The sequence below is a fragment of the Oryctolagus cuniculus genome, chromosome 9, assembly GCF_051225735.1.
Source record: "Oryctolagus cuniculus isolate XC-2025 breed Fujian yellow rabbit chromosome 9, ASM5122573v1, whole genome shotgun sequence".
NCBI lineage: Eukaryota > Metazoa > Chordata > Mammalia > Lagomorpha > Leporidae > Oryctolagus > Oryctolagus cuniculus.
In genome coordinates, this window is record NC_142875.1 from 117,277,576 (window position 1) to 117,299,574 (window position 21,999).

The 21,999-nt window shown below is 44.6% G+C and overlaps 1 protein-coding gene across 32 annotated transcripts in view; it reads left to right on the forward strand.

Moving 5' to 3' along the window:
- The window catches only part of PLEKHA5 (pleckstrin homology domain containing A5), a 262,716-nt gene that overhangs the window by 238,778 nt on the left and 1,939 nt on the right, over positions 1-21,999 (forward strand). For 15 of the 32 annotated variants that reach the window (XM_089303894.1, XM_070048487.2, XM_070048484.2 and 12 more), the window contains 6 exons: positions 9,420-9,538; positions 13,523-13,732; positions 14,602-14,742; positions 15,226-15,350; positions 18,477-18,622; positions 20,331-20,417. In XM_089303894.1, the coding sequence (XP_089160020.1) occupies positions 9,420-9,538; positions 13,523-13,732; positions 14,602-14,742; positions 15,226-15,350; positions 18,477-18,622; positions 20,331-20,417 (828 nt within the window). Of the gene's footprint in view, positions 1-9,419; positions 9,539-13,522; positions 13,733-14,601; positions 14,743-15,225; positions 15,351-18,476; positions 18,623-20,330; positions 20,434-21,999 lie in introns of all 32 variants that reach the window. The other 17 variants (XM_051850800.2, XM_051850810.3, XM_051850804.3 and 14 more) reach the window with 2 other exon arrangements.

Here is a 21,999-nt window from a genome sequence, read left to right on the forward strand (position 1 = left end):
GCCCCAGGCTATTTGAGGAATGAACCAATGGATCAGTGGATGAAAGACTTCTCTCTCCACTTCTCTCTGTATCTCTGCCTTTCAAATAAGTAAAATAAATCTTAAAAAAAAGCTGGGGGAGGGACTTCAAATAGGAACCTCAAAGAGCTCCACTCAGTTGGTTGGATTTGATCAAAATATGAAACGTCTACCTACCATATTGGGAGAAAATGTATTTGTATCTGAATCAGAATATATAATAATTCATAAAGACAACCAGCCTCATAGACAGCAGGCAGAAGACTTGACTACTGCTCTCTCTCCCTCCCTATCTCTCTGCCTCTCAAATAAATAAATCTTTTAAAAAAAATACTTGGACATGTGACAAATAAGATGAACTAATGGCTGGTAATTTTATGAAAATGTTTAGAATCAACTAATTGTAAATCAAATGCAAATTTGACATGGATTAAAACCACAATGCACACCCTCAGGAATGGTTCAGCTTAGGTGCTAGCCAGTGTTATTAAGGATGTGGAGTAATTGGAACTCACACATTCCTGGTGGCGGTATGAAATGGAACAGTCGCATTTTCTTACAAAGTTAACATGCAAGTATCATACAGTCCAGCCGTTCTTCTCCTGTATATTTACCTAAGAAAAATGAAAACATCCTTATATAAATGGATTACAACATTTTGGCACCAAAGTAAACTTATTTTTTAATTCTATTTTCTGTGACCTTTTTGAGGCTCCCTTGTGATTTCTTAAGAAGATTTATGCATGAGTTTTTATAACATCTGTAATATATAGTAGACAAAAACCAGTAACAACCTGTATTTCCATCTGCCAGAGAGCTGATCAACAAATTGCAGTGTTTTTTTTTTAAAGAATTATTTATTTTTGTATGTATGTGAAAGGCAGAGCTAAAGAAAGACAGGGAGAGACAGAGACAAGGAGAGACAGACATCTCCCATCTGCTGATTCACTTCCCATATGGCCATATCAATCAGGACGGGGCCAGGCCGAAGCCAGGAGCCAGGAACTTTTTCTAGGTCTCCCACGTGGGTGGCAGGTGCCCAAGCACTTGAGCCACCTTCTGCTGCCTTTTCTGCCACATTAACAAGGAGCTGGATCAGAAGCAGAGCGACCAGCTCTCCAGTATGGGATGCCTGCATTGCAGGCAGCAACCTAACCTGTATCAGAAGCCAGCCACATTTGTAGCATTTATACAATGGAATACTTGGCAGTTTTTTTAAATTATGCATAGAGCTAAACATGTATGAATCTCTACTGCATGTATGAATGTAAAAAAAAAGGAAAAGTATAATGAGTTAAAGAAGCCCAGTGCGGCAGAGAGACATATAGAGTATGGTTCTCTTTATGTGAAGTTTGGGAACAGGCAAGAGTAATTTGGTGACAGCAGGAACGCATTTACTTGGGGTGGAAGGGGGTGATTGACAGAGGGATCTTTCTGGGTGTTGGAAATGGTCTTGACGTTGATTGATAGGATCAGAGAGGATGTACAGATTTGTCAGAACGTCATCCTTTCCACACTTAGTGTCTGTGCATTTCAGTATACATTTTCTCAACAAAACTAGGTGGGACAGTGAAGACAAAGACAGAACGCTTGCCTTTTCCTGACTCATTGGGACGGCTGTACCGTACTTCGGGGGGCAGGAAGTTGGTCATATATGGAAAGTCTGAGCTTGAAAGAGTCAAACTAAGTCATAAATGTAGGCAGCTCTAAACACCGACTGTATATAACACAAATAAAAATATTTGGGGATTTAAAAATGTAGAGGGGCCAGCATTGTATCATAGCAGGTAAAGCCACCACGTGCAACCCGAGCATCCCATATGGGCACCAGTCTCTGTCCCAGCTACTCCATTTAGGATCTGACTCTCTGCTAACGGCCTGGGAAAAGGAACAGAAGATGGCCTAAGTGTTTGGGCCCTGCCACCCATGTGGGAGACTTATATGGAGCTCCTGGTCCCTGGCATCCCTGGCCCATCCCTGGCCATTTAGGTCATCCAGGGGGTGAATCAGCAGATGGAAGATTCTCTCTCCTTCTCTATGTATAACTCTTTCTAATAACAGTCAAAATGTAGAGAACAAAAACATTTGATGACAGTAACATACAAATAAAGAGGTTTATTGTTAATAACACGTTCTAAAGTCTTTATTTTATTCCAGAAGATAGTAATGATTTTGACTGACTTTAGACTTTAGTGGTTTAAGTGTACATGCTAGGGTATATGATAAAGGAGTATACTTTGTCATTTCCAAACTGGTAGGGAGTCAAACAGAAGGAAGGTGCAGTAATGGAAAAGAAAGAGAAAAAAAATTTTTTTTAAAAAGCAGATAGGAGGCTGGCTCAGCAGCATAGTGGGTAAAGCCACCGCCTGCAGCACCGGCATCCCATATGGGCTCCAGTTAGAGTCCTGGCTGTTCCACTTCTGATCCGACCCTCTGCTACGGCTTGGGAAAGCAGTGGAAGATGGTCCAGGTCCTTGGGCTCCTATACCTGCATGGAAGACCAGGAAGGAGCTCTTGGCTCCTGGTTTTGAATTGGTCCAGCTCCAGCTGTTGCAGCCCTTTGGGGAGTGAACCAGCAGATGGAAGACCTTACTCTCTTTCTCTTTCTCTCTCTCTCTCTCTCTCTCTCTCTCTCTCTGCCTCTGCCTCTCTGTAACTCTGCCTTTCAAGTAAATAAATAATATTAAGAAAGAAGTAGAAAGAGAAAATGAAGCACAAAAAATAAATTTGTAAAAAGAAATCTAAATATGTCAGTAATTGTAACAAATGTCATTGAACTAAATGCTTCACCTGAGTTAAAACTAAAAATACAGCTATTGTTATTTATTAAAACATCCAAAATGTGACTAAAACTGAACCTTCTATTAAATGAAGATATTAAGTTATAGAAGGACACATGATACAATATGTGAGTTCAGTATCTGTGTATGTAAAGGATAGAAAGGTAAAACTCGGCCGGCGCCGCGGCTCACTAGGCTAATCCTCTGCCTAGCAGCGCCGGCACACCGGGTTCTAGTCCCGGTCGGGGTGCCGGATTCTGTCCCGGTTGCCCCTCTTCCAGGCCAGCCCTCTGCTGTGGCCAGGGAGTGCAGTGGAGGATGGCCCAGGTGCTTGGGCCCTGCACCCCATGGGAGACCAGAAGTACCTGGCTCCTGCCATCGGATCAGCGCGGTGCGCCGGCCGTGGCGGCCACTGGAGGGTGAACCAACGGCAAAGGAAGACCTTTCTCTCTGTCTCTCTCTCTCACTGTCCACTCTGCCTGTCAAAAAAAAAAAAAAAAAAAGAAAGGTAAAACTCAAGTAGTGAATGTTCTAGGAATTCAGATAGTACTGTGGAGGTAGAAGGGAGGTTAACCCTTTCCTGCTGCTCCTGATGGTAGATCACGGGCGACACCTCTGTAACAAAAGACACGTTCATGAGAGAGGACAGCATTAACAGTTCTGTGGTCAGGGTTGTGTATGACACAGAAGCTGTCAGACTGAAGACGCAATGAAGCAGGTGAACGCTTCAGCTTAGAGTCACTGAAGCCTGGACTTCTGTGTAGACACATGAACAGACAAAAACGGTGCGATCTAGCAGTGGCAGCCCGAAGCGGCAGGCCAGCAATGCCTGTCTGTCTAGCTTCTCCCTGGCCTGTCTGTAGCATTGCTTCCTGCCAGGTGGGGGGCAAGAGCCTTTCTGGAAGGGGGGGGCACCTTAGGACCTGAAATCAAATGAGGTTGAATTTCTTACTCTCACAGAAATGTAGTGGAAACATAGATCATATTTTTAGATTTTAATGCTTGGTTTGGGTAAAAGGGGTTCTGGTTTCTATCTCCCACCTTGGGGAGGAGGAATTCTGATTTCTATGGCTTGCATTGGAAGAGAATGAGGGGTGGAAGAGAGAAGGGCAGAAGAAGGTCAGACACTTTGCTTCTGAGGCTGACTGTAGACTTCATTTTGGGATTTCATTCTCTAAACCCAAACATAAAACTCTGAAGAAAAGTCAGGGAAAGATAAACATGTAATTCAGCAGTTACTGCCTCTAAGGAGAAAAGGAATAGGATTAGGAGTGTCAAGAAAAGCTATTGAAGACCATGATACTCCTTTCTTTAAAAAGATTTATTTATTTCAAAGGCAATGTGACAGAGAAAGAGATTTCCATCCACTGCTTCACTCACATGGCTGACACAATCAGGTGTCAGGCTGGAGCCAGGAGGCAGGAACCATTCTGGTCTGCCAGATGGACAGCAGGATCCCAAGTACTTAACCACCCTCTGCTGCGTTCACAGGTGCACTAGCAGAAAGCAGAGGAGCCAGGACTCGAACCGGCGCTACAGTATGATATGCCAGTGTTGCAAGTGGTGGCTCAATCCTCTGTGCCACAATGCCAGCCTCTCGCAATGATACTTCTCAAACTGGATACTTACTAAGTAAATGGGTCATTATTCAGATTAATTGAACAGTTTGCCTCTCAGACATATTCAGATGAAGAATTTGTCTAGGGGACTTGAACTAAAACTGAAAGTCACCGCCATATTAGTTAACAGGAAATTGTTCTGCTGTATGTAGTAAAAGGGAAAGGAAAACATTTCCAGCTCCGTCACACCACATAAATTCTGCCAAGCACCTGAGTCCAGCGTACTGCAGTGAGCTCTTCATGTGGCCTCGCACTTTGCTCTACACTTACTGCAGCAGGACTTGATGTTCTAGGTCTGCACACCAAGAGATGACACAAAACAGAAGTTGCAATCAGTATGGTTAGCCGGGGTTGCTGGAAACCGAGGAAAGGCAGAGTAGAATTATAAGCAGCCTCTGAGTCAGACTGAGTGATACAGTCAGGCTGAACATTGCAACATAGGCAGCACAGTTTAGGCAGAAAGGTCACCCACGATTTCCAAACAACCAATAGTGGGTTGATTGATGGGTTGTAACTATAATACCAAAAATCTATAACTGCCTGTCTGAGAATTTAACCCACAGGGCATGGACAGTTGTTCATTTGATCCCATTATTCTATTTAGTTTTACATATTTTATCCTTATTCTCTTGTATCTGCTATGTTTCGAGCAGATGAGCCAGGCAAGAGTTCTGTAGTAGGTGGTAAGTGACAGGGTGGGTACTAAGGAAGTTAGTGAATTGTCTGCCTTCTTGAGGAGACTTGAGGCAGAGCATTACACAAAGGCCACCACCTCTTTGTTCCCTTCCTGTTGGCGAATACATGATTTTTTATTCCTCAGGAAATTCAAGTGAAAACCACAGTGTGATACCACCGAACTTGCACAGAATGGCTAAAATTAAGTCTGGCTAATAGTTCCCTGGTAGTAGTATTTGGAAATAAGGGGGTGGGCATTGTTCTTGAGATGCCTGCATCCCGTATTGGAGAGCCTGTGAGATGGAGTCTCACCTTCATTTCCTTTTTTTTTTTTTTTTTTTTTTTTTTTTTTGACAGGCAGAGTGGACAGTGAGAGAGAGAGACAGAGAGAAAGGTCTTCCTTTGCCATTGGTTCACCCTCCAATGGCCGCCGTGGCCGGTGCACGGCGCTGATCCGATGGCAGGAGCCAGGACTTCTCCTGGTCTCCCATGCAGGTGCAGGGCCCAAGCACTTGGGCCATCCTCCACTGCACTCCTGAGCCACAGGAGAGAGCTGGCCTGGAAGAGGGGCAACCAGGACAGAATCCGGAGCCCCGACCGTCACGGTATGCCGGCGCCACAGGCGGAGGATTAGCCTACTGAGCTGCGGCGCCGGCCTCACCTCCATTTCCAATCTAGCTTCCAGCTACTGTGCGTAGGGGGCAGGAGTCGACAGCCCAAGTGCCTGGATCACTGCTGCCCATGTGGCAGTCAGAGATGGAGTTCCTGGGTCCTGGCTTCAGCCTGGCCCAGCTCTGGCTGCTGTGGACAGTTGGAGAGTGAGCCAGCAAATAAAAGAAATTATCTCTAACTCTATATCTCTCTCTCTTTCTCCTCGCCTCGCCTCACCTCGCCTCGCCTCCCCTCCTCTCTCCTCCCTCTCCCCCTTTCGCTCTTCCAAGCATATATATATATATATATATATATATATATATAGTAGGGGCAGGTGTTTGGTGTAGTGGTTAAGTGCTGTTTGGAATACACACATCCTATATGAGATTGCCTAGTTCGAGTCTTGGCTCTGCTTCCAATTCCAGTTTCCTGCTATTGTGCACCCTGGGAGGCAACAGGTGATGATTCAACTACCTTAGTTCCTACCTCCCACATGGGAGAGCTGGATTAAGTTTCAGGCTCTTGACTTCAGCCTTTCTTAGTCCTGGCTATTGTAGGCACTTGGGTAATAAATCAACAGATGAAAGATCTTTGTATCTGTCCTTCAAATAAAATAAAAATTTTTAATTACAAAAACAAGGAACCAAGGACACAGTAAACATCCTATTTCTCTTGCTAACCTTAGTGGGAATGGCTTTAAATTTTTCCCATCGATTATGTTAGTGGCTTAGGTTTGGGACACCTACATATTGTCATCTTATGGAAGTGTTATGAGGTGGGTGGAACAAGATATATGATGCCTGGGTCCAGATTCTTGTCTCTTTAACACAAGAAAAAATTTGAGGACAAGATATGGTTAAAGGTTCACAAAGGACCAAAATTTATTTGATACAAAGCAAAAGTGGGCCGGCGCCGCGGCTCACTAGGCTAATCCTCCGCCTTGCGGCGCCGGCACACTGGGTTCTAATCCCGGCCAGGGCGCCGGATTCTGTCCCGGTTGCCCCTCTTCCAGGCCAGCTCTCTGCTGTGGCCAGGGAGTGCAGTGGAGGATGGCCCAAGTGCTTGGGCCCTGCACCCCATAGGAGACCAGGAGAAGTACCTGGCTCCTGCCATCGGATCAGCGCGGTGCGCTGGCCGCGGCGGCCATAGGAGGGTGAACCAACGGCAAAGGAGAGAGAACAACCTTTCTCTCTGTCTCTCTCTCACTGTCCACTCTGCCTGTCAAAAAAAAAAAAAAAAAAAAAAAAAAAGGCAAAAGTTCACACTCACGAAGGAGTGTGGGCACGCTGGAGAGTGAGCTGCACCCAGCATGGTTAGCCATTATCCCTCTAAGTGACCTGGAGGCATAGGGGCTGGTGTCTGGAGTGGGGTTTGAGTACTGCCCATTTCCTTGCCCCTTTTTGGAAATCTCAGAAGTGTCATGGTATCAGGTGCATGATGGGAGTGGGAATGTCAGCCATGGTAACTATCATAATGGTAATTACAATTGGCTAAGTCATCACGGGAACACAGCTAGCAGCCATGGGTGGTTTTCTGCTGCAAGGAAAATGGGTGCAGGGAGCTGATTGGAGCTGGCATGGCTACAGGGAAGGGCTGGAGGTCTGAGAGCCTCCTTGCTAGCTACCTCTTTGCCTACATCAGAAGTATCAGTTATTTTCTATGTTAATAAAGTATATTTTTTGTGAAAAGAAATTCAGTAATACTAAATTTTACGAGATACCTTTCCTAATGATGGTAGTTTTTCTCTTTTTATATACTAAAATGGTGAGCTATAATTAGTACTTTCCTAAAATCAAGTCATTCATTTGCAATCTTAGCATAAACTGCAACCATGGTATATTTGTGTTTTGCTTTTTATGGACTAGCTACTAGGTTCTGTTTAATCATTAGTTATTTAAGATTTTTGCACTAATTTTTATAAACTAGATAGATTCATAATACTTTACACACACAAAAGTAAATTGGTTGCCAGCATTTAAAAATTGGGACTTTGTGGCCTGGCAGTATTGCTGGTCTATCAGAGTTGAGTAGGGAATGCCACCATCAGATAGGATATTGAGAACATTGTCATGGACCACACTCACAGCAGAATTTTAATTCCCATGAGCGCTTAGGTCGTAGCGGCTCTTTTTAAGGTTTATTTATTTGAAAGGCAGAGTTACAGAGAGAGGGAGATACAGACAGAGATTTTCTCTCTGCTGGTTCATTCTCCAAATGGCTGCAGCTGCTGGGGCTGGGCCAGTCTGAAGCCAGGAGAGTGGGATTCCATCCAGGTCTCCTAACATTGATGCAGGGATCCAAGTCTTTGAGCCATCATCCTCTGCTTTCCTCGGGTGCATTAGTGGCGACCTGGATTGGAAGTGAAGCAGCTTGGACTTGAACTGGCACCCATACAGGATGCTGGGGTTACAGGCGGCAGCTTAACCCGCTGAGCCACATCACTGGCCGCCTGTAGCCTCCTCTCTAAGAGGAAGTTTTTGAAGCATGTAATAGATAAGGCTTGTGTTCTGTTCTTTGATTTTACATCTGTTATTCTTTATTCTGGTTCCTATGGTCTTAATGCCCTGTGTTGTCTATGGAATAAATGAGATTGGTCAGGTTTACAATACTTAGAAAGTGCTTAATACATGATTTTGTAAATGACTTTAACTCTTAAACAGGAATTTAATTGACTTGAGAAATGAATAGATAAGCCTTCATTTGTTCCACCAATGCAAGTATTTACTCATAAAGAGTCATTTGAAATGTGTTCTCCAGTATGTGCTGATTTCTTCCTGGAAGTCTTACCTCTTTTTAAAGTCTTACAGTTTTGTGTGTTTCTTGTAATTATAGGCTTTCTTCTAAATAAGTGTCATTTATTAAATGGTGTCGTTTATTTTGTATAACATGATTTAAAGTAGGATTCTTAAAGGTGAACACCAGTAACTAACCTTGAAGAGACTCTTTCTTTATAACCTTACTGGGCCCAAAGAGTGATTTTTTTTTAAACAAAACCATTGAGATTTTTGCTAACTTGGTGTTTTACTTTTGTAAGACAGTTTGCAGACAATAGCATATATCCTGCTTACACAGATGGCCGTGGTGTAAACGCAGGCATGTTATGTTAATGTGCTGTTAGTTTTTGTTGTTACCGTGTTAATGTTTTGTGTGGGTGGTTATTTGTTGTTTTCTAATTGTGAAAGCATCATGTGTTCATTGTAGAAGTTTTGAAAAATCCAAAAAGAGAAAGTGAAAATGGTTACCTATTGTTAACCTTGTTAGTAGATACTTGGTTGAGACTCTGCCTTTCAAATAAATAAAATATGCCTTTAAAAGAAAAAGATGAGAGAGACGTAAGGACATTCAGGTAAATGGCTTAATTCTTGCGGGCTACCACTCTGGTGATTAGTCGTGTGCGAGGGGTTCAGACTAACAAGTTAGGGTGGAGGTGGAGTCGGGCCACTGCAGCAAAGGGGGCCTTCTGTATGTGGCTGGTACCTCTTCATGTCATCTGTTAATCTTTAGAACTGTATTTCTTAATTTAACCTCACATTTAACCAGTAGTATCAGTGACTGCCTCATTTCAAATAATCAATTTCCTTTCTAATCTTAAAAGCCTGGGAAACTCAGCTTGTCCAGAGAAAGCAGTGTTGTGTGAAAGATGTTTTGTGCAGCTTACTGCTGTTTTGATTTTCAGGTTCCCACTTTCCTGTTGGGGTCGTTCCTCCAAGAACAAAATCTCCAACACCCGAATCGTCAACAATAGCTTCCTATGTAACCTTAAGGAAAACGAAGAAGATGCTGGATCTGAGAACGGTACTTATCTAGAAGGACTTGCAACCCATTTATTGCTTTCTTACATGTTTGTATTTCTAGTGTTTTAGCAGAATTCTTTTTGCGTACTCAAAAAAACAGTAATCTTAATTTTTTTATTACATTTAGAGAATTAGCCCCTCAGATGACAAGTCTAGTCCATATCTCATGTTTGTTTCCTTTTCTTTTTTTTTTAAGCATTTATTTGTTTATTTTAAATTCAGAGTTAGAGAGAGAGGGAAAGAAAGAGAAACATCTTCCATCTGCTGTTCACTCCCCAGATGGGCTCCAGGGATGGCCAGGCCAAAGCCTGGAACCCGGGGCTTCAGCCGGGTCTCTCTTGTGGGTAGCAGGGCCTCAAATATTTGGGCCATTTCCCACTGCTTTCCCAGGCCATTAGGAGGAAGCTGGATTGGAAATGGAACATCTGGAACACAAACCAGCACCCATATTTAACCTGCTACACCAAAGCTCTGCCCTAAAGTCTAAGTTTCTTTAGCTCAGCCTTGGCACGGGGTGTTAGTCCAGTCTGCTGTCTGTGGAATATGTTCTCTGATAGCTTCCCCATAACACATTCCTGGACATCACTAAGGATTTCATCAATGACAGTGACAGGCATTTGCTGTGGCCACCCAAAAGCTGGTGTGTTCCCTGGCTGGCCTAAGGCCACAGGGCCTTCAGCTGTGCCATCTGTGAAGTTTGCCAGTTGTCTGGTAACTGAGGGACGTGCAGCGCGACTGGGAAAAAAAAAAATCCTGTTTTTCACATTTTCATCTGAGATACAGTTACTTCAAACTGACTCTAAACCAGTCTAGCCTTGTTCTTGGGAAGATGCTGGAGCTCCTTAATGCCCTGTCTTCTAAGTATTCTTCAGGAATTTGGACTGCAAACAAACTTTTCACTTTTCATCTTTATAAATGCTCTACTTATCTTGTATGCAATTATTTTTTTAAAAGATTTATTTAGTTAGTTAGTTGAAAGAGTTACAGAGAGAGGAGGGGAGGCAGAGAGAGAGGGAGGAAGGGAAGGAGAGAGAGAGAGAGAGAGAGAGAGAGAGAGAGAGAGAGAGAGAAAGAGGTCTTCCATCCGCTGGTTCACTCCCCAATTGGCCGCAACAGCCGGAGCTGCGCCAATCCAAAGCCAAGAGCCAGGAGCTTCTTCCAGGTCTCCCACACGGATGCAGGGGTCCAAGCACTTGGGCCATCTTCTGCTGCTTTCCCAGGCCATAGCAGAGAGCTGGATCGGAAGTGGAGCAGGTGGGACTTGAATCGGCGCCCATACAAGAATGCCGACACTGCAGGCAGCAGCTTTACCCGCTACACCACAGCACTGGCCCCGAGATAATTTTAAGCTATGGAAAGAGATTGCAAATCACTACAAAGCATAAGATGTATCATTATTATTTTGAAGGTTTATTTGTTTGTTTGTTTGATAGGCAGAAGGAGAAACAAGACGTCTTCTACCCACTGCTTTACTCCCTACATGGCCACAATAGCAGGGGAGGGAAGGGCCAGGTGAAACCAGGAGTCAGGAACTCCATCTGGGTCTCCCAGGTTGGTGGCAGGGACCCAATACTTGGGCCATCCTCCACTGCTTTCCCAGATGCACTAGCAGGGCGCTGGGTAGGAAACAGAACAGCTAAGACTCAGACCTGCGCTCCAGTATGGGATACCAGGTCACAAGCAGCAGCTTAACCTGCTGTGTCACAATGCCAGCCCCCCCTCCCACATCATTATTCTTGAAAGTACAAGTGCAAAGTATATGTCCAAAAAGACTATAAGAAATTTAGAAGAAATGTAATGTTTTCGATTAGTAAAAAATTACAAACACCTATAGAAATGATGACACTGAAAGAAAAATAATGAATAGCTGTGCATCAGGATTGACATTAGTGATCATGGTTTTGTGGCACTGTTGTTTGTTCAAAGATAATTTTTTACAAATTGGGAAGTTTTCTCTGGAAATTGTCATGCTAAGGAAACAAATCAATAGAAAAAGAACTAAAAATAGTGCATGTTGAGACCAAACAAAAATATTAGTGGATTCATTTCTAGCTTCTTCATTTATTTAAAAGGCAGAGTGGAGGCCAGCATTGTGCTGTAGCAGGTAAAACTGCTGCCTGCAGCACTGGCATTCCATGTGGGACCAGTTGGAGTCCTGGCTGCACCACTTCCTATCCAACTCTCTGCTAGTGCACCTGGGAAAGCAGCAGAAGATGGTCCAAGTGCTTAGTCCCTGCCACCCACGTAGGAGACCCAGATGGGGCTCCAGGCTCCTGACTTCAGCCTGGCCCACCCCTGGTGGCCATCTGGGGAGTGAACCAGCATAAGGAAGATCTCCCCTCTCCCCCGTCACTCGACCTTTCAAATGAATAAAATAAATATTTATAAAAACCAAATAAGAAGTAGAGTGACAGAGAAAGGGAAGAGACAGAGGGAAAACACATTGATAACACTCTGAAAATGAGCCAGATATATACACACACACATACAGTACTCATACAAAAGTTTTCAGGCAGTTAAGCCACAACCTGAAACACTGGCATCCTATATGGGCACTGGTTTGAGTCCCTTCTTTGAGCCCAGGTCCCGGCTAATGTACCTGGAGAAAGCAACAGTGCTTGGGCCCCTTGGGAGACATGGATGGAGTTCTTGGCTCCTACCTTCAGCCTGACCCAGCTCTGGCCATCTGGGGAATGCACCAGTGGATGGAAGATTTCTCTCCCTGTTTCTCTCCATCGCTCTCTAACTCTGTCTTTCAGATTAATAAAAATAACTCTTTTTTAAAAAAAATTCAAATACGATGTCTGATTTATAAAAAAATAAATTCCATAGTTTTATTATGGATCATAAAATGTCTGAGAGAGTTTCTCCTACTAGTCTTCTCACAGTAAATATGTGACTTAAAAAATTTTTTTTGAGGGAGACATTTTGGAACAATAGATTAAGCTGCCTTGTGGGACAACCACGTCCCATGTTGGAATGCTGGTTCAATGCTGACTGTTTGCTTCTGGTCCAGTGTCCTACTAATGCATCCTAGGAGGCAGCAGATGACAGTTAAAGTGCCTGGGCCTCTGCCACCCATGTGGGAGGCCCAGATTGAGTTCCAGGCTCCTCTCTTCAGCCTGGCCCAGTTCTAGCTTTTGCAGACATTTGGGGAGTGAAGAGGCAAATACGACATCTCTGTCCCTCTCTTCCTTTCTCTCTCTCTGTCGTTATGTCTTTCATATAGATAAAAATAAATAAATGTTTCGTGTATGTGTATATTTATACATACACATGTATATGTGTGTGTATATACATATATATACGCATACATATATATATATATATTTGGGGTGCAGGTGGGCATTTGACCAAGCAGTTAAGATACCCATACCCCATCTCGTAGTACATGGATTCGATAGCCAGCTCCACTACTGGCTCTAGCGTCCTGACATTGGGAACAAGGGGAGGCACTGTTGATGGCTCAACTGAGTGGGCTCCTCTCCTCTCAACTGAGTGAGACCTAGGTTGAGTTCCCCTGGTTTCCAGCTCAGCTCAGCTCGGCGCTGTCTTTGTCTCTCTGCTCCTCAAAATTAATTTTAAGTGTTAATATATTTTATTAAAATAAGCAGTATTTGATATTTAGACACTGGGCCCCCCATTAGCCTGCTCTTAGTTTTATGCAGTTTCCTAATGCAGGGCCCGGGGGTCGGCTTTCTCCAGAGCCCCCATTCCCTTTATGTTTTCTTTCTTTACCAAGGGAGAGCCCTCTCTGTGTTCCTCCTCTCCCCGTCTTCCCTGGATCTTCCCCCCTTCTCTTTCTGTCATTGCCCAGGCATCACCAGTCACCAGTTTCGGACAGAGTAGCACAAATTGCCCTTCTCATATCAGCTAAATTCAAAACCTCCACTTTTTATTTTGAAAACAAAGCAATGGAAAGCATTGCCTTGCACTTTTCAGGAGGTATTCTGTATTTAATGATATGTTTATTTTTAATTTCAAGGAAAGACCAAGAAGTGCAGTGGAACAGCTCTGTCTGGCTGAAAGTACTCGACCTCGGATGACCGTGGAAGAGCAGATGGAAAGAATAAGGAGACATCAGCAAGCATGCCTGCGGGAGAAGAAAAAAGGATTCAGTGTCCTTGGTGCTTCAGACCAGTCACCCTTACAGAGCCCTTCAAGTCTAAGGGATAATCCATTTAGGGTTACCCAGGTATAGCGATTGCTTTAGGTCATTCTTGTGTACAAGTTGAATGCCACTTGATGTTTAGAATCATACATCGTATGACTGATGAACAATGTGGATGGTTATTTAGTTTAGTGAAATGGAAGTAGCCCTGGACTAAGATACCAGAACTGAAGTTCTTGTTGGGGGCCTTTGTACCGGTGGCACACTTAATTTGCTTGAGTATAATGTGGCTTCTTCTCAGAGACAATGTGAGATGCCATCCAGGTTACCAAGATAGTCGCCAATTCCCTTCATAATAAAATGCATATTTCTCTGTGTCCAAACTTAGCATGACCCAGACCATAACCCAGAAGAGCTTCTAGTGAGAATCCCTGTCCGCTGTCCACCACTTGCCAGCCTTAGGCTGGTAAAGTGACATCACTCCATTTCTCTTTGTTTCCCTCTTCATAAATAGGAGCAGAGATGCCAGGCTAGCAGAATTCCTGAGTAGCTTCTGTCCAGCCTGTCCCTGTTAGTCGACAACTGTTCCCTGGTGGTAGGATCTGAGAGGTAATCAGTGTTGACATAAGCAGCTGCATCAACCGAGAGTGCTTCCCTCTCTAATAGACATTCCGGTTCCGTCTAATCAGGAACAGGCATTGCTGTTGGAGATTAAACAGAGCAGCAGTTGAATACCGTTTTATTCTACAAATTAAAAAATGGATGGGTTATAAGAGAACAGTGAGGAAAATGTGTGGAATACTGCCATATTTAATTGTGTGTGTAAATATATACACACACGTGTGTAGATAACAAAATGTTTGTATACACATATAAGAGTTCCTCTGTTGATTGTCTTAAGAGAAATACACATATCTGCACAGCCTGAATCTGAAATGTTCTCTTTTGCGCAGACTCGCAGGAGGGATGATAATATAAAGGAGCCGGACCCTGCCAGCAGAGACAGTGATGAGAAACCCAACCATGAAACTCCTGTGGACGACATCGTTCGACTAAAAGAAGCTGAACGCCAAGACACAGCCTTCAGCAAAGAGGTAGATTATTGAAGACAAGCATTTCAAATGGGTAGATTTCTTAAGATTAGATTAGGTGATAAAGCTGAAATTAAGACATGTATGTCAATTATAGAGGCCATTGTTTCAAGTGAAGTGATAGATTTCCTTTAATTAGAATGATGTATTCAGCCATATAAAAATCTGCATTAATTAGAAATGTAAAACATGATCCATTCAGACTGGAATAAATTATTAACTAAATTAAAGAATATTATATCCCAACAGTTAAGTCTTCACAATGTGCATCATCTCTTTGGACAAACGACTTTTTACTTCCTAGTAGTGAAGAATGTTAATATTGCAAATGTATGTGCTTGAATCTAAATTTTTTTTAATCAGTAAACTTTGACAGTATATAATTTTTAATAAACACTTTATTTGGAATTTTATTTTAGATTTACTAATAAATAGTAAACATGGCAAGAATACTTTGAAAAGAAAATTTTTCTTCTTACCCTGTAGCTGAAAAGAACCGAAACTGTTTTCTACGAGATGCTTTTCAAGCCTGAACCCAATGGAGTAAACTCTGAGGAAGTGGTGGATAAAGAGAGAGACAAAAAGGAGATGGCTGAGGAAGCTACATGCAGGTAATAATTAAGAAAAACAAGATTCATGCACAGAGCTGTGTAACTGCCGAAACAGGGTGACCCGCATGGTCACAGTCCCACGCATTTGACCTTCCCAAGATAATTGCTACACTTGCTCACCTGTGTGAAAGCGGGGATGACCTGGTTGATCCCCTGGAAGTGCTGTAAGGATCACATAGTAAGAAAATACATGTACAGCACTCAACACTGTGCTTAGCACTTACGAAGAATTCAGTAAATACACCTGCAAAAAGCTGGAGAGCCCATCCGCTGCAGCCCAGCACGCACCGCAACACGGCTGTGACCACAGTCGGCAGCCAGGAGGCAGTCGTCAGAGCTGAGTGCCCAAATAGGATGACTGCGTTTATTTTTAGCTATATATATATTTTTTTTTAAAAAAAGATTCTTATTTACTTATTTAAAAGGCATAATGACAGAGAGAGAGATCTTCCATCTACTGGTTCACTCCCCAGATGACTGCAACAGGAGCCAGGAATTCCATCCTGGTCTCCCACGTGTGTGGCAGGGGCCGTCTGCTGCTGCTTTCCCAGCCACATTAGCAGAGAGCCGGCTCAGAAGCAGAGCAGCAGGGACTCCAACGTGGAACTCTGATATGGGATGCCATCGTCACGGGCAGTGGCCTAATCCACTGGGCTACAACACCAGCCCCTTAACTGTGTTTGAAAACAAGCCTTCTTAGTGTAAATCCTCCATCTCACCCTGGATAAAAATTTACCAGTTCTATGGCAGGCATGTAGCCTAGCTCTTAAGACACCTGCATCACACATTTGAATGCCTGGGTTTGACTCCCAGCTCCAGCTGCTGACTGCAGCCTCCTGCTAATACAGACGTGGGAAGCAGTGGTGATAGCTCAAGAAACTGGGCTCCTGCCACTCAAGTGGGAGAGCTGATTGAGTTCCTTGCTCCCACCCTTGGCCCAGCCCAGTTTAGGCCATTTCAGGCATTTGGGGAAAGAATCAGTAGATGATAGCTCTATCTCTCTGCCTCTCAAATGGAGAGAGACAGAGAGGGAAGATGGGAGGTGTGTTTCTGTGTCTCTCTGCGAGATAGATGGATACCAGCTCTGGGGCTGGCATTGTGATGTAGTGTGTTAAACTGCTGCTTCCAACACTGGCACCCCATATTGTGGTGCCGGTTCAAGTCCCAGCTGTTCTGCATCCAGTCCAGCTTCCTGCTAATGCACCTGGGAGAGTAGTAGATATTCAAGTACTTGGGCCCCTGCCACCCAGTTGGGAGACCCTGATGGAATTCCAGGCTCCTGGGCCTGGCCCAGCCTTGGCTGTTGTGGGCATTGCATTTGAGGAGTGAACAGGAGGTGAATGATATCTCTCTCTCTCTCTCTCTCTCTCTCTCTCTCTGCATATCTGCCTTTCAAGTAAGTAAATGAATGAATGAATCATTAAAAATAAAAAGAATCAACATGTAATTACATATCTTGGTACGTAAAGGGAAAGAAACAAGTATGTTATAAAACCCAAGCAAACTGTAACCAAATAGTGAGAGGAAATATTTTTCCTCTTAGAAGGATTTGATGCAATAAGGTATGAGAGACTTAGAATACCCTTGCTTTCCTAACCCTGATGAAATAATAGATTAGAACAGTACTTCTTGATGGCTGCTGGAGCTGTCAGCTGAAAATCCGACAGGGAACCTTGTAATGAATAGATGGAGCAGATAACCCCTGAACTCACTGATCATTTTTAACATCACAAAAAGAAACCAGGTGTTACCAAGGAAGTGTGTGGCAGCTGCCTAAGGAAGTAAGGAAGTATTACTTGCTTCCCCAGGACCTAAATATGGTCACACTCAAAATTACATCAGCTTATAAAGATCTGAGGGATGCTGTCATCAAAATCTAGAACTATCTAGGACAAGAAGCGAGGTTCTTTCACAGATAAATGGCAGAGAATTAGAGATGCAGGGCAGTTTGCTTCAGATTAAGTTAGACTAGAAGAGACTTGTCAGGTTATCCAGTGAATGGGTTTCATCTGGAACCTGATTCAGACAATTCTAAAATAACGTTATCAAGTGGAAAAAGTTTTTTTTAATTAGGCATAATGGTTTTTTTCTCTTTTTAATCTTATTTATTGAGAAGGAGAAAGAGCATGTACTCCCAAATCTTGGTTCACTCCCCAGATGCACACAGTGGCAGGGCTGGGCTGTGGCTGAAGCTGGGAGCGAGGAACTGAGTGCAGCTCTCCCACGTGGGTGGCAGTAAGCAGTCACTTGAGCCAACAGCACCGCCCCCCAGGGGCTGCATTAGCAGGAAACTGGAGTCGGGGACAGAGGCAGATGTCAAAGACAGGAACTCCAACATGGGACAAAGCTGTCCTAATCACTAGGCCTAACACCTGCCCCATCAGGAAAATTTGAGCTCTTATTGGATATGTGGTGGCATTAGGGTATTAAAAAATACACTCTAAAGGGGCCAGTGCTGTGGCAAAGCAGGTGGGGCTGCCGCCTGCAGTGCTGACATCCCATATGGACGCTGGTTTGAGTCCCAGCTGCTCCACTTCCAATGCAGCCGTCTGCTGATGGCCTGGGAAAGCAGTAGAGGATGGCCCAAGTCCTTGGGCCCCTGCAACCACATGGGAGACCAAGGAGAAGTTCCAGGCTCCCGGCTTCGGATTGGCTCAGCTCCACCTGTTCAGCCGTTTGGGGAGTGAACCAGTGGATGGAAGATCTCTCTCTCTGTCTCTCTGCCTCCCTCTCTTTCTCTCTCTACCTCTGCTTCTCTGTAACTCTGCCTTTCAAATAAAATAAATGAACTTTTTAAAAATATATATATATGCTGGAATATTTAATGATAAATGTCATGTCTAGAATCTGTTTTTAAATAGTTTGGGAATAGGAGCCTGGGGGACTGTACAAGACTGGCCATGTGTGGGCAGCTGCTGAAGCTGAGTATATGCACTTCACATATTATTTGCTCTAATCATTTTATGCTTGGAATTTCCATAAGAAAGAGAAAAAAATGAGGCCAATTACAAGCATAATGTCAGCAGTTGTTAAATACAGGTGGTGGCTTTTCTGTATGTTTAAAATTTTTCAGAGCAAAAAATTAATTCTATAACAAATTATAAAATGCTAATCTGCTTTTATTAGCCCTCAAGATGAGACAGCAGTCACAAATCATAAACCAGAGGAGCATCCTGAAGAAGCCGCCAAGGACAGTCTTCAGGAACAGGAGGAAGCCCTGACTCCCTGCGAGCCAACGCCGGAGGTTTCACGAGGAAGCCCGGCAGCGGCAGGTAGACGCCCCCGCTGGTGCTTCCGCTTCATGGCTGCTCGCTCTCCCTGTGGAGGAGGCAGCCCCGGAGGCACCTGACTGCAGGCTCGCGGTGGTGCCTTCCCACATGCACCCGCTGGAAGAGGGCAGCGCAGTCCCCGCATCAAGACCTCCTCTTGTTTGGGGATCAGCTCGTTGGCTTTGGCTTTGGTTTTTGAGGCCCAGATCACTCGATCAACTTCTGTTAAAAAGGTGCTGCAGTAATGGAAAACTTCGTGTTGTCAGGGTGTTTTCCTGGAATACTCACAAACCTGCCACTTTGAGAACTACAGAGAGTTCAGTATCTAAGCAAGTAGTAAAATGGATTTGTTTATTCTTCCCTATGGTAATCCACATCCGGGCCTTTCTTTGATATACAAAGTCGTTATCCTTAGCGTGTGATAACATAAGTTGTTGGGACAGGCATTTGGCGCAGCAGTTGCAACACTTCTTGGAACATTACATCCCAGGTCAGAGTGCCTGGATTTCAGTCCCAGGTCCACTCTCAATTCCAGCTTCATGCTAATGGGCACCCAGGGAGGCAGCAGGTAATGGCTCAAATACATCTGTCCTTGCTGTCCATGTGGGAGACCCAGATGGAGTTTGAGGCTCCTAGTTTCAACCTCACCCAGCCCTGGCTGATACAGGCATTTGGAAGTGAACCAGCAAATAAAAACCCACTCTTTCTCTCTCTCTCTTTCTTTGTTTCTGTGCTTTTCACATAAATAAAATAAACTAATATTTTTGTACTCAGTTCTCATATTTCTTGGCATCTTGAGGATTTGGGAAGGCCAGGAATGACCGTATCATACCACTAGTGTATGTATATTGTCAGCTTTGCTTGTTGTCACTCATCAGCGGAAACCCACTCATAAACCCCACGACCACCCTTTTTGCAGAAGGGTAGGAATAATGAAGTTCAGTTATTCAGGACTATTATTCTTTTTCTGTAAATTCTCACGTATTTGTTTATCGGTATTTGAAAGACCAGAAGAAAGCGAGAGAGAGCTCTTGCATGTGCTGGCTTACTCCACAAATGCTTGCAAGAGCCAGGGCTGGGCCAGGCTGAGGGCAGGGCCCAGGATTCAATCCGTGTCTCCCTCGTAGGCTGCAGGGACCCAAGTACTTAAGCCATCATCCGATGCCTCCCAGGGTGCACATTAGCAGGAAGCTGGGAAAGAGCAGAGCCAGGGCTTAAACCCAGGCCCTCTGCTCCAGAGTACTTGGCTGAGAGGCACCTTAACTTCAGCACCACACAGCCGCCCAGGACGCTCCTCAAAAGGGCACAGACTTCTGGACAGGGCCTCTGCTGTATGCAGCACCTGCAGGTTTCTGTGAGTCGTGTTCTCTCGCAGCGATGCTGAACGACGTCTTCTCCCTTGTCCCGGTCACTCACATGGCAGGGAGCACAGGCGTTCTCACGGGCCAGGTTTGGTGACCACCCGGAAGTCCGAGAGCTGCGTGGCAGCGTGGCATCTTCCAGCCACCTGCACTGTTTCACTAAGCCTTCAAAGGCATTTCATGCTCAACTGTCACCTGCCAGATCACAAAATCACAACACAAGCCAAAGCCAGCCAGCGTCTCCTTCCCTTGGGGGGACGAGTGCTAATTGCGGGCGCGGAGCTCCAGGTCTACTTTGCAGATGTGTCTTACAGATGTTTCTCTCCCCACGTTTCCTTGGTGTGTTTCAGTGAAAAGTCCCTCCCTGTCCCCGGAGTCCTCGGCGTCCCCGGTGCCGTCCGCTCAGCCGCAGCTCCCGGAAGGGTCGCATTTCATGTGTGTGTAGTCTCGGAAGTACGTCGTTTTCCCTCTGCCTCTCTGCTTGCCTGTCACATGCTTTTTGTTGAATTTTATTCAACCGTTGGTTGGTTAAGTCCGAGCCACGGTTCATTCTGGACTGACCCCAGGGAGGGTCGGTGGAACAGCTGTGCCAGGGACTGTGCCAGGGACCGAAGGTAGCAGAGCAGATCTCCAGCTCGCCCCTTCCAGTGCTGCGCTCCATGACGGCAGTTTTCCGTCTCTGATTCCATCATCCGTAAACGCTGCAGGCCTTGGAGGGCGCGGCCTGTGCCGATTCAAAGCCTCCAGCGTTTGGCAGCAGGGCTCCTACTTAAGTGTTCATTCCTGTAGTCAGATCTGGGGCCACTGTTGAAGTCATTACATATCCATTATGTAAGGTTTTCCCTTGACATGTCTGACTCATTGGGAATTCCCTCATTATTTTAAAGGACAAAGAAATGTTTAGGGTACAGCCAAGGGAATGGATCATTGACATCTTTTTGTTCTGAGCATTATTATTGACATCTTTTATATATATATATATACACACACACATATATATATGTGTATATATATATATATTTGTTTATTTGAAAAGCAGAGTTCTACAGCGAGAGAGAGGAACAGAGAAAGAGAGACCTCTTCCACGCACTGGTTCACTTCCCAGATGCCTGTAGCAGCTAGGGCTGGGCCAGGCCAAGCTAGGAGCTTCTTCCTAGTCTCCCACGTGGGTGCAGGGGCTCCAGCATCTGGCCATCTGCTGCTGCTTTCCCAGGCGCATTAGCAGGGAACTACATTGGAAGTGGAGCAGCTGGAACTCAAAACAGTACCCATATGGGATGCTGGCTTAACCTGCTGTTCCACAACACCAGCCCCTGCTGACGACTTCTTCGATTTGTAGATTCTCAGAAGAAATGAGTATAAATCCTAACTCAACTACGTCTGTCCAGTATTGCTTATTTTCTAGAATCTACTTCCACTCACATTTTTTTAAAAGATTTGTTTATGTGAAAGACAGAATGACAGAAAAGGGAAAGATGACAGGTCTTTCATCTGTTAGTGTACTCCCCAAATGGCCACAATGACCCGGGATGGGCTAGGCCAAAGCCAAGAGCCTGAAACCCCATTTGGGTCTCCTACATGGGTGGCAGGGTCCCAGGTACTTGGACCATCTAATGCTGCCTTCCCAGTCATGCTAACAAGGAGCTGGATGGGGAGCAAAGCAGCCAGGACTTGAACCAGCACTCCAGAGTGAGATGCTGGCTTCATAATCGGCAGCTTCACCCGCTGGGCCACAACACATACCTGAGCCACCCGTTTTTATAGCAGCTGTAATCTGTGTCTTTTTTCTCTATGTTGTCTTGTCATGTTAGTATCTTTGCGATGCTGTCCACCTGGAATCTTGAGAATAGGCTTTTTTCGCTTGTCAGTTAGTGTCTGTGCAGGACTGGAGCACTTGCTGGAGTTACAACCAATTGGTTGTGGTCTTATCCGTGTCTTCCCTCTGACACTCTTGTATGTAAACCTTTAATTCAACAGGTTTAGAAGAGACAGTTGCTACTGGTGACAGAATGACCCCAG